Consider the following 17,937-nt stretch of genomic DNA (forward strand, 5'->3'; position numbering starts at 1 on the left):
CCTCTGAGCTTTGTCCTGGCGCGCCGGGCGGATTGATTTACGGCTTAATCGGGCTTATGCGTATTATTGATTCGCCCACGCGCGCACGGCGTCGTTCAACCGCCTGGCCGGGCGGCTGCAGTAGTTGGCGGCGAGTTAGCGCGCCGGACAGCAGCTGCACGCGTCAAGCCGCACGTCGTCGCGTCGCTATAAATAAAACGGTCGCTTGTGCGCGGGTGTGGGTTCGCGCACCCCGAACCGCGTCGTCGGCTGGACTGCACTAGAGCAGTACGTCGCGTGTACCTGTTCGCTGCGAACGAGTGTCGCATAAAGTCGACCGAGTCCAAACGGGGTGCCTACAGAGTTGAACGCGGCCGTCTTACAAGGGACGAATCAGTGGAGGTAATTTTAACGAACTGATATTATATTGACGAGAATGTGAAGTATTAATTAAAATATAATGTAATATTAAACAATTAAACAATATATATTAGGTAGGTACCCAAACCAGTGCTATTAAACTGGATAAAAGATACGTCTGAATTCGATAATATTATAGTATAGTTATAGGTACATTGTTATTAATTATTATTGTGCATATACGATCGTTGAGGAGGAAGTGTGTAAAATAGTGTGGAGAAAGTTTTTTTTCCGAAAAAAGGATAAAAAATGGTTAAGTCTAAATACGATAATATTATAATAATTATATCGTAATGTATATAAATAATAGGTATAGGTGCCCCTCCTCCCTTGAAAATCGGTGGATAATGGGGTTTTCTGGACGATTTTTTGAAAAAAACTATCGAAATAATTATTTTAATATTGTCACGCGGGTAGACGGTATTCAATATCGAATCGCGCTGTGTAAGATATTTGCACACACACAATGGTCGAATCGGTGGTAGTCGAGAGGGAATGGTTAACGGTCACGGTCATGGTCAAACATTGTAAGCAGCCGCGCGATGAAGGTAGGGTGTCCAGACGTCCCGGTTTTTAAAAGTTTCTCCCGTCATCCCGAAATCTTTATTAAAAGACTTCAATATGTCCTGGATTCCTGCGATAATGTGAATTCGTATTATATTGTGTTAAAATGTATATCATTTTTATGGTAACTTGTAAAATCGAATTCCAAATACGATTAACAATAAATTTAAAATATTATATATATCCTTAAATTACATAATTCATAGTGAAAATTAAAATAACTATCTAAATTATATATTTGTTTTATTCAAAATAATTTTTTTCTTTATGAAACATATTTTATTTGTTCCAGTTTTTTTCTTTTTAATTTCTATGAATTACCTCCGAGATTTTTTGGTGGGAGAAGGGACGTTATTTTTTCGGAGTAGGCATATGTCGTAAGTGTTACTTTGTTTTACGTTTGGATTATCTTGTTATTATATTTGGTATTTAAATGAATAAAATTTTACACACGTCAGGTACACGATTACATTTTAATTTAACACGATAAATCGTATTTCGTACATGCATTACTGTGTGGATAATGATTCGTAAAATAATTAAAGATTTCTCGTGTAAATGTTGTAATCGTAATTTGCGTAAAACCTTTCGTGGCTTCAAGCGATAAATCCTATAAATATCCAACTGTGCCTAAGTCTAATACAGTTTTGTGTCGGCCTTCCCCCTCTCTTATTAAAAAAGTTCTGAATATTTTACTGCGATCCGTGTCTGATCGTTTTATTATAAATCGATGTATATTGTATATATACTATAACCATGTACGTTTTTAAAATCAGAAGTGTTTACGTGAAGTTTTCTCTCTTAATTTGTCTGATATATAGTCTGAGCTTAATAAAACCGAAAACTGGTGTAGGGAGTATTTATCTTAGCCTAGCAATCCTAATTACATCCATGTTTATACTTAATAACTGTATATCCTATCTATAGTCATTAAGGACCGATGAGGCTTTTAAAATATTTCGAATTGAAAAATATTGCTATAATTTACTCATTATTTGTTGTAGTTAATACCTATTAGATGTAATTAAACTATCATGTACTATAGCCAATAAATAAATAAATAATAATATACGTGAACACGCAGAGCTATTCCAAAGTTTTTTGGGGCCTCTTCATTAATCATCATTCATCATTAAACAATATGTCATATGATAAAAAATGGTTATTGAGATTTGCAAAATATTAGTGAATTCTTCAATCAAGGTCATTCAAATTCATGACGTCGGTGTAACACTAATCTTCAGTATGGAAATAATAAAACTGGCAACAATATTAGCTATATTAAACAATGATTAAAATAATAAGCATTCTATGAGCTCCATATAGAAAATAAACATGTAGCTGTAAAGGTAATAAACTAATAAATTAATAACGGTAATATTATATAAATCTTCAAAGGCCAACTGCCATGTCGCGTCCGATATTTGCAATAGCAAATTTCTATGAAGAATTTCAGATATTTTTATTTTTTGCATTCAAGTATTATAACAATAATAATAATATACAGTTTTTACATTGAATCGTTTAGTATTACCGAAAATGTAACCTGCTTATTTTTTATATTTTAAGAACAGGTCTTTTTTATGTTCCAATTTTGTGACGACAATATTTAACTTTATTCCTTTTTTTTTCATATAGAGATGTTCCAAATACTCTTTTAGTGTCACCACATCGCCCAATTTTTCATATTTTTTTTTGTCTGAAGAGAAGGTGAGGAGGGTTTGTATTTAAAGATGACGGTTTTTTAGCGCGTCATTTAAACAATTTAACGATTTTTTTTTCACAAAGTTGTACCAAACGAGCCTACGAGTGATTTTTTTATTTACAATTTAATTTTATTTCATTGGGACAACTTTTACAAAATGAGTACCAAGATATTAAAAATTTGAAAAATCTTAGTAGTGGATGGTTATGCGAACGCTTTATTTTAACAACAACAAATAACCGAGCTGACACAATAAACTCGCAAGTAATTGGTGGATTTCAAGCACTAAAAATGAATACTTTTCTATCGATACAGTTGTTGATAGTGAAGAATCGGTACATTTTTCTACAGAGTTCTGAAATTGACAAACACCATCTGGTAACCTCCTCATAAAATATCACTGATGGCGGGAGTTCTAATCATATTATTAAAAAATTTGAATTTCCTAGGTTTTATAAAAAGATTAGATTCCGTGTCACATCTCTTACAAAAATGTAATTGAAGTTGAAATTTGACCGGATGTGCTAAAGGAGAAAAAAATATTTTTACCGAAAATAATAATACTCCAACGATTTTCTAGTTCAGTAAGTTCAGTTTCCAAAAAAAGTTTATTTTATAATGACAATAAACAAAGCGCAAGGTCGGACTTTAACTTATTGTGGTGCAGATTTGGAAAATAACTGTTTCTCGCATGGACAATTATATTATGTGGCAGTTTCTGGAGTTGGAAGACTTGACCATTTATACGTTTATTTATCACAAAATAAAACTTCGTGGTATACTAAGAAGTTATGACTTAAGTCATTTTAAATATTTAAATTTAAATAAAGTTAAATTGTACAAATTATAATTATAGAACCATTAAAATTATTTGTTAATATTATTATTATTATTATTTTTTTTTTTTGTAGTTCAGCTACTACTATAGTACTTAGTATTTGATTAACTATAAGTGTTGATTATACATTTTTTTTCTTCTTTAAAACACAACTATGTCTATGTGTGTTGATTTAAGAATTTAATTTAGAGAAAGTAAATACTGCACACGGGCGAAGTTTGGTAATTCAGCTAAATAATATAAATATATAAACTAAACACGAAATAAAATTGTATTATTAATATTTCATAGTTTCATACAGAAAAAATATTTTATAAAAGACTCTAAATGCTCTGATAAACATTGGATAATTTTAATTATATGTATTGTACTTAATTAGTTAATTTTTTACATCTGAATTTTTTTGGAAGATCCTCAGTAATGTTTTAAAAATGGAACCCAGGGCAATATGTGGTCTTATGAGAACCTGCAAATGTAGGAATTTATATAATATATGATACATACGGAGTGAAAATTATTAGCATTTTACAGTGGTTAAAATACTATAATGTGAGGTAGGTATTTTAGATTTATCTTTCACATATTTAAGTAGAGTTTGACGCGTATCAAAAACGCATTACCTTTTTACTTACTGTGTTAATTATATTGTAAGTTTGTCAAGTGTTTCCCGGAAGTTTGTGTAATTACTAGGTAATTCATAGTTAGTAGCCAATGTAGAGCTTTTCAGAGGTGGATGGGTGGGTACTGGCCATTGGGCATTGGGTTCCATATTCGATTTATTCCAAACAATATAATATATTATTATATATTTATACCTATTCTAATTAGTAATTAATACTTACTAATACTGAATTCTTATGTTTCTAATTTATAGAATACAAACTATATTACATTAATCCAAAAGCAAAAAAAAAAAGTAATTTATTGTTGTTTTATATCTTAAAAAATTTAAAATGACTATAATTAATTTTGATTGTAACATTTATTTTATTCACTTGTTTAAAATATTTTTTCGCTATAAAGACGTTTTGGACATTATATTTAAATTTAGTTTTTTTTTTAATTCGAAGATTGGTTTATTGATGTCTCTCTCCATTTACCTCTGTCACTTATAATTCCTCTTCAACTTTCAGGATGTTTCTATTCCGGTATCTTTCATTACTTGCTTCAGAAATGGAGTTCTAGGCCTACCTCTTCAGGTTTTCCTTCGATTTTTCCCTCTATTATTGTGGTTATCCAAGGACTATTTCTTATTACGTGTCCGAATCCATGCTTTTTTTCTCAAACTTAGCATATTCCATATTGACTTTTGGGTATTCATTCTCCTGAAAACATCCTCAACATTTTTATTTTTTCCGTTCATGGAATTTTTAGCGTTCATCAAATTCTTCCATTGGCATTGGTTTTGATTCGGATATTGAGCATGGTTGGTAGTAACGGTTATTGCTTCACTTACCTCCTATTAATCGCCTCTTACGATTAAAAGTTCATGTTTTAACAAAATCACTATAGATTTACTTTTATAAAAAAATATTTATATTTATAATATTATATTAATATATAGGTATTTTTCTAGATTTTTAATATCTATATTACTATATTTGTAATTAACTTAACTATGTACTTATCATACATTTATTAAATTTATTCAATATCTGCATAAAATTAGTATCAATGTTGTGGAATATTTTTTAGGGTACTTCTGTGAAGTATAAATATTAGATTTATTTATCATAATATAATTTTCAGAAAAAAAAATGTGTTTTACTTACTAATATTAATTATATAAATTTATATTTTATTGACTATATAGTATATACCATACATACAATTTACGTATATATCATAAAGTAAGATTAACTTCAAAATAACTTCACATGTATTTTTTATGTTTCAGATTAAAAATGTCGGTCATAACCATATGTAAAGCTGTCGAAGAAATGAATACGTTTAAAAATCAACCAAACACTAAACTTATCAATTCTACTTTGACAAAATTATCTGAGAAAACATCATTAACTGTACCATCTACATCATCCGTCCAGTCAAATCAGATATTGTTAATTAATAATGTCGAAGGACAACCCGTATCTGGTATATTGTTACCTTCTAATCATTTCATGTTAAAATTGAATCAAAACCAGCACCAACCAGAATCAGATCCTGATGATAACACTGAGCGTGAATCTACTTCAAAATATTTTTCAATGAATAAGAGTGAAAAGAAAATGTTTAGAGAAACATTTTTTCGTACACTTCTCGAATTTATGCATGAAATTGTGAAGGATGGTCGTATTGTTAGTTCTTCTGATCATATATGGGAACGTGTTGCTTCAAAATTAGATAATATTCTTAAACCAAAAAGTATTTACAACCGTTTTATTCTTAATAAACATTCTTGTAGAACAAGGTTAATTGAAGCATATCTTAAAGACCCTAAAAGTCAAACTACAGATATATCCATACTAAACCATATGATGAAAACGGATATGCACCATGAAGTTGTTGAAAAAAGACCGGGTCATGTTGATAATGAAACATTTTATGATGCTTTGTTCGTATTCAAAGATAAGGTTCTTAAGGATGGAGAGGTAGCGCCAAGTGTGGATTCTGTATGGAATCAAATCTCAGCACACTTGAACTATGCTTTAAAGCCTAATAGTATTTACTTAAGATTCAAACGTAATACCCACAACTGTCATAAAAAGTTGCTTACTCATTGTAAACTTGACCCATCCAAAGCCAAAACCTATGACGTTCCTAGTCGAAAATTTGTACCATCCACAGAAAAGCTGCAAAACAAAGTAAAAAAGAAAAGTTTGAAGTTTGAAGATCCTTCAAAATTTTTCAAAGCATTATATATTCATAGGAAAAAAATTATACAAAATGGGTCAATAGCAAGATATAATAATTCCGTTTGGAATGAAGTGGCAAAGATGTTAGATTACGCTTTGCAGCCATCTGATGTCCATTCAAAATTTATTCGTAATCATGACTTATGCCAGACCAAACTTATTGAGGCATGTAAGGAAGATGAGAATTTCACTCCATTAGTCGTTCCAAAGTTGAACAAGCCTAATAGTGTATCCGATGAAGCATTTTTCAGCGTATTATGTAAATATCGTAATGATATTTTACAAAATGGGAGTGAAATAGCTAAATTTTCAAATCCTGTTTGGACTCAAATTTCAAGAGATCTTAACGATACGTTGAAGCCAGCAACTGTATACTTCAGGGTAACAAGAAATTCCCAATTATGCTTAAATAGGCTTCTTAAACCTACTGAATTATTAACAGACTATACTTGCAAAGACACAATTAATAAAGACCAGTTTTTTGAAACAATATGCTTGTATAAATATTCAATAATGAATGGTGATCAAGTTGTAGATTTAAGTGATCCCGTCTGGAATGAGATTTCTCTTCGATTAAATTCTGAATTATCTCCAGAAGTCATCTATGACATTATTTCTAAGGATAAAGATATGTGTAAGACAAAAATGATTCAAGCTCTTAAAACAGAACGCAGTGTGTTTTCCGGAGAACATCCAGAAGTATCCGAAAGTATGACTGAATTAACACCAATAGTTGAATGTAATATTTCCAATGGATCGAATGATGATTTTATTGAAGTAATTAATGAATTTAAGGATTCTATTTTACTAGCCAATGGACAAATAGCTTTAAAAGAAGACCCTGTATGGAAACAAATATCAAGTCGTTTGAAAGATTTGAATGCAGATGATGTTTATTCATATATCATTAATGATTATAAAAATTGCCGTACTCGACTTTTTGGTGTTAATTCTGTTCCTAAAAGCGACTTATTTGAAGCTATATTTGCACACAGACAGTCAGTTATAAACAATAATATTATTGCAAATATTAATAATGCAGTATGGACAAAGATTAGTCAAAAAATTAATTATGCGTTGAAACCCAGAGAAATTTATACGAGATTCATTAAAGATATTGATGGTTGCCGTACAAAGCTGTTGAAATCTTCAAAAAAAGAATTTTGTCGTTCTCAAGGTATTGATAAAGATAAATTTTTAGATGTGATAATTAACCATAAGGACTCTATACTTAAAAATGGAACACATGCTAAACCTAGTGATCCAATTTGGAGAGAAATTGCATCTAAACTTAATTTTTTAGTAAAACCATTAACTCTTTATAATAACTTTATGTTAAACAGACACAATTGCCAACAGAAACTTCTAGAAGCTTACGAAACAGATAAAAATGAAATAACTTCTTCACCAATTTCATCAAAAATTACTTCTCAGATGGACCACGATTACACGAAGGGTGATGCAGATACTAGTTTTGAAGATTTGATATCCATGAGACAAAAAGTTGGCTATGTACAAGAAAATGACTTTATTGGCGCTTGTTTAGTGTTCAAAAATAGATTGGTGAAAAATAACTGCATAGTTCCATCTACTGATAATGTTTGGAATGATATATCGAAACACCTCAATTATGCAATCAAAGCTAAAACAGCTTATTTGAGGTTTAAACGTAACACTCATAATTGTCAAGGGAAATTATTTGGAAATTTTCAATTAAACAATGTTTTACAGGAAGGAGATGAAGATTCTTATTCTGTAGAAGACCAAAGCATTGAAGATGAAATGTTCTTTGATGCAATATCAATTTTCAAACATTCCATTATCAATAACGGTGTTTTTGCTATGGCGTCTAGTCCAGTTTGGTTAGACGTTTCAAATTTAATGAATAATTTACTCTCTCCGGATGAAGCATTTTGGAAATTTCGACAAAACAGTGATTCATGTAGAACAAAATTAATTAAAAAGTGTTTAGCAGATTGGACTAACGAATCTTCTTCTGTAATTAAAAATCGAATCCAAGTAATTAAATCAAAAGAAACATCATGGAAAGAAACGCTAAAATCTGAACAAACTGCGAGGATGGAAAAAAAAAATTACACAAAAACATCAAATTTGAATGATGATATATTTTATGATGCCATTTATAAATATAAAAATGATATATTTCATAACGACTTGATTGCAAGCTGTACAAGTCCTGTATGGACAGCTATAGCCAAAGAGTTAAACAATGAAATGGAACCATCAACTGTATATTTAAGGTTTAGGAATAACATGACTAAATGCAACTTGAAGTTTGCAGAAGCCGCTCAAAGACACAATACCTATCAATTAAAACAAAAACATAGCCAAATGAAAAAACAAAAGCAATTATTAATTGAAGATAATTCTAATGAATCATGTGATAAACATATAGTTATGGATTATGATGACGAAGAAATTATAGAAATTGAATCTGATATGGAAAAGTTTAAAACTAAGAGTTACAAACATATCCATAAAACTATACCCATGCAAATAGAGCTGCAAACAGTTAAACATGAAAATAAATGAAACTAATACTTTCAATAAATTCAGTATATTGGTTACAGCCAACCTGCAAATACTAACTTATATTTGATCTTAATTTTAAATGGAATTTAATAAGGATCTCTTAGATAAATATGTTTTTTTTAAATTATTATTCTTTAAATATACATATACTTAATAATGACTGATTAATGTTACCTGTAATTTTAATTTAATTTATTTGTTTACCTTGTTTTTATTTTTGTATTCTTTCATCTAACTATGAGGTTGTGCATTATGTGTGTTCAATAATATGTCCTCGTAAATAATTTACTGATATGGTATGTTATAATTTTTATTATTAGACCTGTTTATTATACTTATTTATTTATTATGTTTTTATAATTTAAAATGTTTATTTAATTATAATACCTACATATATTTATTTTAAATGTGAATTCAGTATTCAATAGATATAGGGCACAATTATACCTACTTTTTGTCACATTATTTTATACATATTTTTGTAATTATATACATTGAATATTTTTAATATAACAACTATTAGTTAAAATCTCCTAAAATAAATATATTAACTTTTTTCGTTCCAGATAATTTGTTATTTTAAACTCATTTTAATTCTTTAATTTCATCTAATGATTTAAATTTATGATTTGTAGAATTCAATAAATACTAAATTTTAACATCATATGTGTATAATTTTGTTTATTGATGTGATTGATTTGATATATTAAATGTACTATGTATAATAATTATAATATTTGAACAAGTAGGTTACCTAATTATTTAGTAGGTAGTTTAATAATAATAAATAACTAGTCAACACTACTGTATCAGACATTATAAACTCTCCCCGAAGAATCAAGTCTGCCTCAATATTGTGATTTGGTAAAAACTGACCTCACCAATCTAAATTTTTTATTGGATTCTACAATTATTTTTTTTATAAAATTTATACCTATATAAAATAATATAAATCATAAACATTTTTGTTAAATGTTGTAGATAAATACCTTTTTATACAGATCTCAGAACTGTACAAATATAGACCTGTCTAGTTATAACAACTTTAATGTCTATCTTTTCTTTTTAATTTTTACCACGTTAAAAAAAATGTCTGAAAATAAGTAGCTATAAATACATAAGTACATAATTAATATATTTATCATTTTTATATTTAAATTAGTAGGTAAACAATTAGTTAATTTATAGGTAATAGAATATTATATTATTTATCTGTATAAAATAAAAATAAATTATTACTTTTCAAATATCAACGAATGACTACTTATTATATTATAATATAATATAATAACGACTAAAAAGCTAGGATTAAGCGCAAACAAGCAACATTTTGTGTAGTATATAAAATTATGTAAGTCATTGTTTCATTTTTGAATAATTGTATAGGTATTAGGTATATCTTTAAATGTATTAATTATTTTACAATTTAATCAGAAAATCTATAATTTTTAATATAATAATAATAGTTATTATTATTTGTTTTCTTTGTTTAAAAAAGGACTGAAATAATCATATAAAAATAAATTGCTTCGGCCGAAGTGACAATTTTCAATGATAATTTTTTTTAAATGTAATTATCGATTAATGAAAAAATTTTATATTTAATTATAATATAAACAGTTTTTATTAAGTACATTAAAAATCTCTTTGATTGAATGTTAAATTATTGTCAATTTGTAACTAGTTAATGAATCAAATGTGTTTTTATAACAAAGTTCGTTCGAATCAAATCTTATAATTTCGTATATCTCTTACATCGCTTCAAGTGGATTGAAAAATAAATAACAGATAATATGTGAAATCAATTAGTAAGTCATGAGTTTGTGACCAATATTCATTATTAGCATGTATATACATCAAATACCAATTAAAAGTAAACTGCTATTCATACGGAGATAATATATTCTCAAATTAAAATCAAACTAATAAATATGTCTCGTCATATAATATTTTAACATATATAGTAGACTAAAATACAAAAATATATAGATAATATAACGGGAATTTACTTTAAAATGTAATCGCCGATCGGCTAGATTTTAGGCCCTTAAAAATATATAACTGATGCTATTTTTTATTAAATGTTTCACAAATTATAGATTATAAGTTCAAGTAAATTTTTCAATTTGTTTCAGGTATAATATTATAGAACTATATAAGTTCCATTCTACAATATTATAATATAAAAATTGTCATAAATTTCTTTAAAATTAAAAGAAAACATCGTAAAAACACTTAAAACTAATGTTAACGTACAAACATAAAGATAACGTTGAATATTCTTCTTTTAAATTTAGCATAAGTCAACTATCTAATTTAAAAATGTTTTACACAAAATAGATTTTGATGAACATGTTTGTAATTTACTTAAGTTGTATGTTTAGCTTTGAAGACAACATATAATATGCGGATATTAGTATTACGTCTTCCTAAATTCAATAGATATATGGATAACGACTGTTTTTTTTCATGGAAATATTTCTATCTTTTGTTCATTACACATTCTCACCAATCAAACTATATTACTTCAATTAGAAAACATAAAAAAATTTGATAAGACATTTACTGACATCCTACTTTTTCAAATTTTGACTCATATTGTTTTCACCTTGAATTTGATTTATAATGTAAAAACTTAAACGGTAAAAAAAGTAGGGTTGATTTCAGGTGGTCAAAAAAAATATAAACACAAATTTAAATTATATGATAATATAAAGTTTATAACTTTATAAGTTATTGTTATTACAGCATTTAAAAATATCAAAAATACATAATCAACATTTATTCATACATTTTTTACAGTTTAAAATGTTGATAAAATCTGAAACATGAAAAGTTTCTATTTTTTCATAAATGACTTGAGTTATTTTGAAACAATTCAAAATGCGGATTCGATACCGTTTGACAATTTTTTAGTGTACGTATGTATCTTGTGACCTATTTAATATAGGTCACTTAAATAGTGTAATTTAGGTTCATGTTATAAATAATTTAATATTATTTTTAATAGTTTGAAAATATTAATGTATATAGAAAATAATAACATAACGATAAACGTAATGGTAAAAAGTTTCTAGTCTCCACGATTAGTATTCTTAAAATTACAACAAAAAACTAAGATCGTTTAAAAAAATGTATTATTTTTGACTGAGAATATACATTTTTATTTTAATCATAATATATAGAAAACATTTTTAAAAATGCGATAATTATTTTAAAATATCTATTATTAATTCAAAAAGATCCAAAATATTTTGTAAATTTTATGTAGAAATTGTTAATATAAGTATTTGGTGAATATTTTATATTTCTACGTTTAATTCTTTATTCTATACCAGTTTACCCGTGACAAAAGATGAAAAATCGATTTTGTCAAAAATTAGTGTTGCATAAGTATTTCTCATATTTCCCCTATTTTTATATTTCATTCTCATTTTTTTTTTAAAAAAACACTAGATATTTCATATTTTTATCTATCAAAAAAATCACTAAAACTATTTTTTCTAAAATCACAGTAAATTCAATATGTACAAATGCAACAAATTTTCCAACACAAAAAGTATCTTCAGACATAAAAAAAACACACATAATAAAACCTGCAGTAGGTACCTATATAGTTCCCTCAAAATACAAAATCAAAGTACTTTTAGAAAATATAATTTTAATCGCCATTGAATACAATTTCGTACTTTTTTATAAACTTAAACAAGAAATCTAATGAATTATATGTAAATAGCTTTTCATTATTTTATAGGATATGTATCAACACAAATGTGAAATAATTATTTATTTCAATTAAAATCATTAATAAATTGACTGACCCTAGGTGGTCATAGAATTAAGTCTTTTGGTAATATTTTTAATAATATATTGAACCAAAATATTAATTAGGCCATTAAAATTGTCAAAAAATAGCCATTACTAAAATTAGTTAAAAAACAGTTGTTAACGTTTAAAGAAACACAGTTTTTTAATTGTTTATTAATACAAATTTTAAATTGCCATAAAGAATTGGCGGTAACAAATAAATAAATATTTTTAAATTGTTTTAAACTTCTTTACTTTTATAATATATCGGTGATTATTAAAGAAAAAACAGTACGTTATAACTTATATGATACGCTCTGCATATAGTTATAAACACGCCATTTAGCCAATTAGCCACTACAATCGTTGTACCTATATATTTGGTTAAATTATTTATTGAAAAAAATATGTTCTGTTCTTAAGTCCATTAATATAACGAGGAAACAAATATTCTCAATTCAAATAAATTTAAAGCAAATAATATAAAAAATGTTTATTATAATTTACTTTAAAATATTATTTAAACGTTTCATTTGCGAAAAATGAATGGTGAAGGGTTGAGGAAACTTTTGTATTACAAAAATATTATTTTAGTTTTTAATTATTTTGTAGAATTTAAAGGTACTTATATCTATGTATGTATTAATAATACGACTTCATTAGTACTCGCGAATGCGTACCAATGATTTTCCAGTAAACAAATTCAATTCTTCAGTATTGTGATTAAGGTGCAATTTAACATTGCTAACTGTGTTGTATATTATTTCAAAATGATTTAATAATAACTATTAAGACTAAATAATGTAAGTAAGTGTCCTGCTCAACAAAACAAAAAGCGTAATGTTTATTTGGGAACGATATAGGTACGGCTGCCAGCAAACCAATTACCAGCACGCATTTCAAAATATCTGAAAAATAAATTGGATTCGTGACTTACATATACTCGTCTTTTCGATAAAATAGTCCGGACCGTTGAAAAAAGTTCTAGTAATTTTCATTTTTTTTTTTCAGACGGTAAATCCAAGGTTTTCATGGCAAGAATTAAAATCGAAAAAATGGAAGAAAAACATGTTTAAATTGTAGGTAATCGCAATAAGTGCCCATTGAAAATATGTTCTATTTATTTTTAATATACGTATTATTATTTATTATATAGTAAGAAATAATTCCGTTAACTATAAAAAAAAATTGTCGGTCTCAATAATATATGGTACCTATTGCTTGATTTCCTTCACAGTGATGCACTAAAAATACTTTTTTGCGGCCCATATTATATGACCTCTCCCACGAATTAACTCACATAATATAATATCTACATAGACAAAATATATGTTATCTGTAGGTAAACCGTATAGTATTAAAAGCACAATGTATACAGCAGCAACAGTAAATATTATATTCTGTAATAACCGGTAGGTACCTATATACTTTGCAGTTTGCAGTTCACATGTAAATATATAATTTATAAATAATGCCTAATAAACTATATAGGCCGTACAAGACGATTCACGGCATTCTTATTTTTGAATTGTTTACATATCATAAGTATGCTATCATTGATACCTACTTATCTTATTGGTGTGTGTACAATAAAAAAATTAAATTAACTATCAATTGAGTTTTTTTTCGTTACGATTATTTTACTGTTCTTTTCATTGAAAATGTATCGTATGACTTAAATATGACAAAAAGTATAAGGAATTAAGAAGATACATTTTTGTTGTTATCTGTCCTTATATTAATCTTTATGAGGTTATTTTTTCGTAATATTTTTTTTTCAGAGTATGAAATATTGGGATTATCAAGTGGGCAATCCCGGGCAAAGCCAGAAAATGAGCTATAGTAAGTTATATTAATGTTAGTACTTTTATTTATGTTTACACATAACATCGTACCTACTTGTTTTAATAAATGCTGTTATTTATTTTATCTTATTATCCTATATTTAATATTAGGTGATATTATGTACGTATATTACTTACTAGTATTCCATGCCCATTGATACCTATACTATAATAGTGTAAAAAATAAAAAATATATATACAATATATGTGAAGTGTGAAATTTGCAAGTACCATATTAGGTATATTATAAAATCGTAATTATTTTTATCAGTTCTGCGCCGTTTAATAATATGAATAAAATTCAATACTAATCATAATTTAGGAAACTTTTCAACTTGATATAATTGAAGATGTGTTAAATTATTAAAATAACACAAAATATTGCCTTAAATTTAAACTATTAAAAAGGATCAACATTATTATACATATTATAGTTAATTTCATTATTTGATTTACAAGTGAATTAAACATTAAGAGGACGTGTCACCCCAGAAAAATATGCCGTAAAACATGGTTTCGTACTTCCAATAATACGGCTTACTGAACGGTTATAAAGCAAAAACACCTATTATAAAAAATGTAGAGGAGAATTTTATCTAGAAACGTATAGAGCCCAATTTTTGATATCTTTTTTCAATCGTCCAATATTTCACAATGAATTTTATGGTTTTTTTTACTATTTATTATTTTAATTATTTCAATAATTAATAAAAATATCGAAAATCAGGCTCTATACGATTCTAGATAAAATTCTCCTCTACAAATTTCATAATAGGTGTTTTTCACGTAAAACCCTTCAGTAAGCCGTATTATTGGAAGTACGAAAACATGTTTTTACGGCATATTTTTCTGGGGTGACACGTCCTCTTAATGTTTAATTCACTTGTAAATCAAATAATGAAATTAACTATAATATGTATAATAATGTTGATCCTTTTTAAATTCTGAATGGAGCGATATATAAATGTATTAATTTTACAATGATGTGTGTTTTTTTTTTGTGTCTATGTACATTTTACACGATAACTAGTCAATAGAATGATTCAATTTTAACTTTAAAGAGGTAAGAATATGTCATTTTTTTTTTATAATTGGAAAAAACGAAAAAAAAGTAATTTATATAAGTTTTTATTTTTATCATAAATTCATAACTATAGTAATAAATTGTACAGTTTTTTGTATCGTTCTTCCACACACCGGACTTAAATTTATAAACGTATTATCTCATACAAAACTTGTATACGACTGTTTGGATAGTAATATGATAATATGATGTGATAACAAAATGGATACAATAAAACAAATCAATACGAATCAAAAACTTCTTGCAACGAGAATCGCGAAAACCAACGTTTTTGAACTATTTCGTTTTGAGTTTATGTATTAAGTATTAACCGCGGAAATGTGTTTAAAAACACCGTAAATCTATATTATAATGACGGCGCAATAAATAGCAGTGTAAATACTGCAAATAGCTTTTATGAAACTGTTTTCGAAAAAATTATATCGACGATACCAAACGTCGTTTTATTCGTCGTGCTGTATAATTATATACGCCACGACCATACACGCATTTATTTAAGTCGTATCTATGAAACATTATTGGTAACGCGTTCACACCATCGCACCATCATTCGCACCGTATGATGAGGTTTAAACGGACGTGTACGAAATAATAATAATAATAATAAATAAATAACGCTGCTTTAGTATGATATTATGTCTTTTTTTTCGAAAAATCTATTATCGTAAAACACACATGACCGTCATAACCGCGATGATAATATTACAAATTACAATAATATTATACGTGAACAGGCGTATAGGACACGACAAAGATTATTGGGATATGGACATTTGTGTTAAAATTTTGGATTTCATTAAGTGGCCTCTTATTATGTGTTATTAAAATGTATAATATTATGTATTATGAATCTATAATTTTTTGTTTTAACGTCACTGTATTTCATTGATTCATTCGAACGATCGCCGATCCGCTTACGAGTACCTAAGTATAAATATTATGCGGGTGGGTAAAATAAAATATACATCGCAATCATAATGTTACAAATTTATAATGAACTCGCCAATATTATGTAATAGTTTAGTAGCCTGTTGAATATAATTGTTTTCTCCATAATACATAAGTATAACGTGTGATTGAGAACGCACCACAGTTATAAGAGACGAATGTTTATGGATTAAATTATTAAAAAAATAATTAAGTTTAAAAACTTTTGAATTTGGTAGACCTTTTCTCTTAAATTTGAACTTCATAAGTCAGTGAATATTCGTAATCAACTATCTATAAATTAAGAATTTTATTTCTACATAGTTATGAAAATTACTATGGACTATGCACACTTATAGCATAATATGCAGTATACAATTTGAGATTTTAAGATATTATTGTGAGTAGCTTGAGTATTGAGTTAATCTCATATTAAAATTGACTCCTGATGGCCTGACTTATTGTAAGTTCTAAGTTATAACAGTTAATGTCTATACATTTATAAACTGTTCTGTGTTCTCTGGCTATATTAAATACGCGTGAGTTAAGAGGACGCTACACCTAAAACGAAACGTATGCAACGGCCAAGAAAACGCGCTGTTAAGTGTTTTCATGTATTTTTCAATAACTTTAATATGACGTTCACAATTGATGATAAAGTTTTTGACTTTTTTTGTTTTTTAACGGCTCATTTTCGGGATAAAAATTGAGATAAAGAAAAAAATCCGACGAGAGATAATAGATAAAGTTCTCTTCTTTTTAATGACATGTTAATTTTAAGTCTACAACAAATAGGTGAAGAGAAATATAGTTTGGCGAAGAGCGTGTTTTAGTAACAATTTTCGGGTGTATACTGTATAGCGTCCTATTAAAAGTTTTAAGTTATTATAGTTATTACAAATCAAAATTTGAATAATACCTAAAAATTATATTATATCTATTTGATAAATAATATTGAAATTTGAATTCAAACTGTATCAAATAACAAACACCTTACACCTATATGTATTAATAATAAATATAACTTATTTAACTTTTGTTATTTCATTACTTTTAATTTTGCATTTGATTATATGAGATACAAATATATATATATAGATGTAAAAATACATAAAACATAGTATTATAATTGGTCATCGCAGTTGTTAGTTATTATAGTTACATAAAACTTTTACAGATGATGACCATTATTCGCAAATTGATGTATACACATAACGGTCTATTAAAGTTTTATGTAACCCCGAACCGAGCATAACATTAAAGTCATAGGTAGTCTATTATTTAAATTCTATACAGTGTATGATTACGAGAGTCGAGAAGTATTGGTCGTTGTGATTCATTGCACACTCTTAAATAACGAT

The 17,937-nt window shown here is 27.1% G+C and overlaps 1 protein-coding gene across 1 annotated transcript; it reads left to right on the forward strand.

Annotated features, from left to right (window-relative positions):
* Window positions 1-41: 41 nt before the first annotated feature.
* On the forward strand, window positions 42-9,578 carry LOC132922515 (uncharacterized). Its single transcript, XM_060986083.1, has 2 exons — window positions 42-381; window positions 5,404-9,578. Exon 2 carries the CDS (start codon window positions 5,411-5,413, stop codon window positions 8,912-8,914), a length of 3,504 nt encoding a protein of 1,167 aa, XP_060842066.1. The 5' UTR covers window positions 42-381; window positions 5,404-5,410; the 3' UTR covers window positions 8,915-9,578.
* Window positions 9,579-17,937: the final 8,359 nt, after the last annotated feature.

The sequence above is a fragment of the Rhopalosiphum padi genome, chromosome 1, assembly GCF_020882245.1.
Source record: "Rhopalosiphum padi isolate XX-2018 chromosome 1, ASM2088224v1, whole genome shotgun sequence".
Lineage (NCBI taxonomy): Eukaryota > Metazoa > Arthropoda > Insecta > Hemiptera > Aphididae > Rhopalosiphum > Rhopalosiphum padi.

Excerpts from the sequence above, each read along its gene's own strand:
- LOC132922515 (XM_060986083.1), top strand. The coding sequence starts at position 5,411 with ATGTCGGTCATAACCATATGTAAAGCTGTCGAAGAAATGAATACGTTT.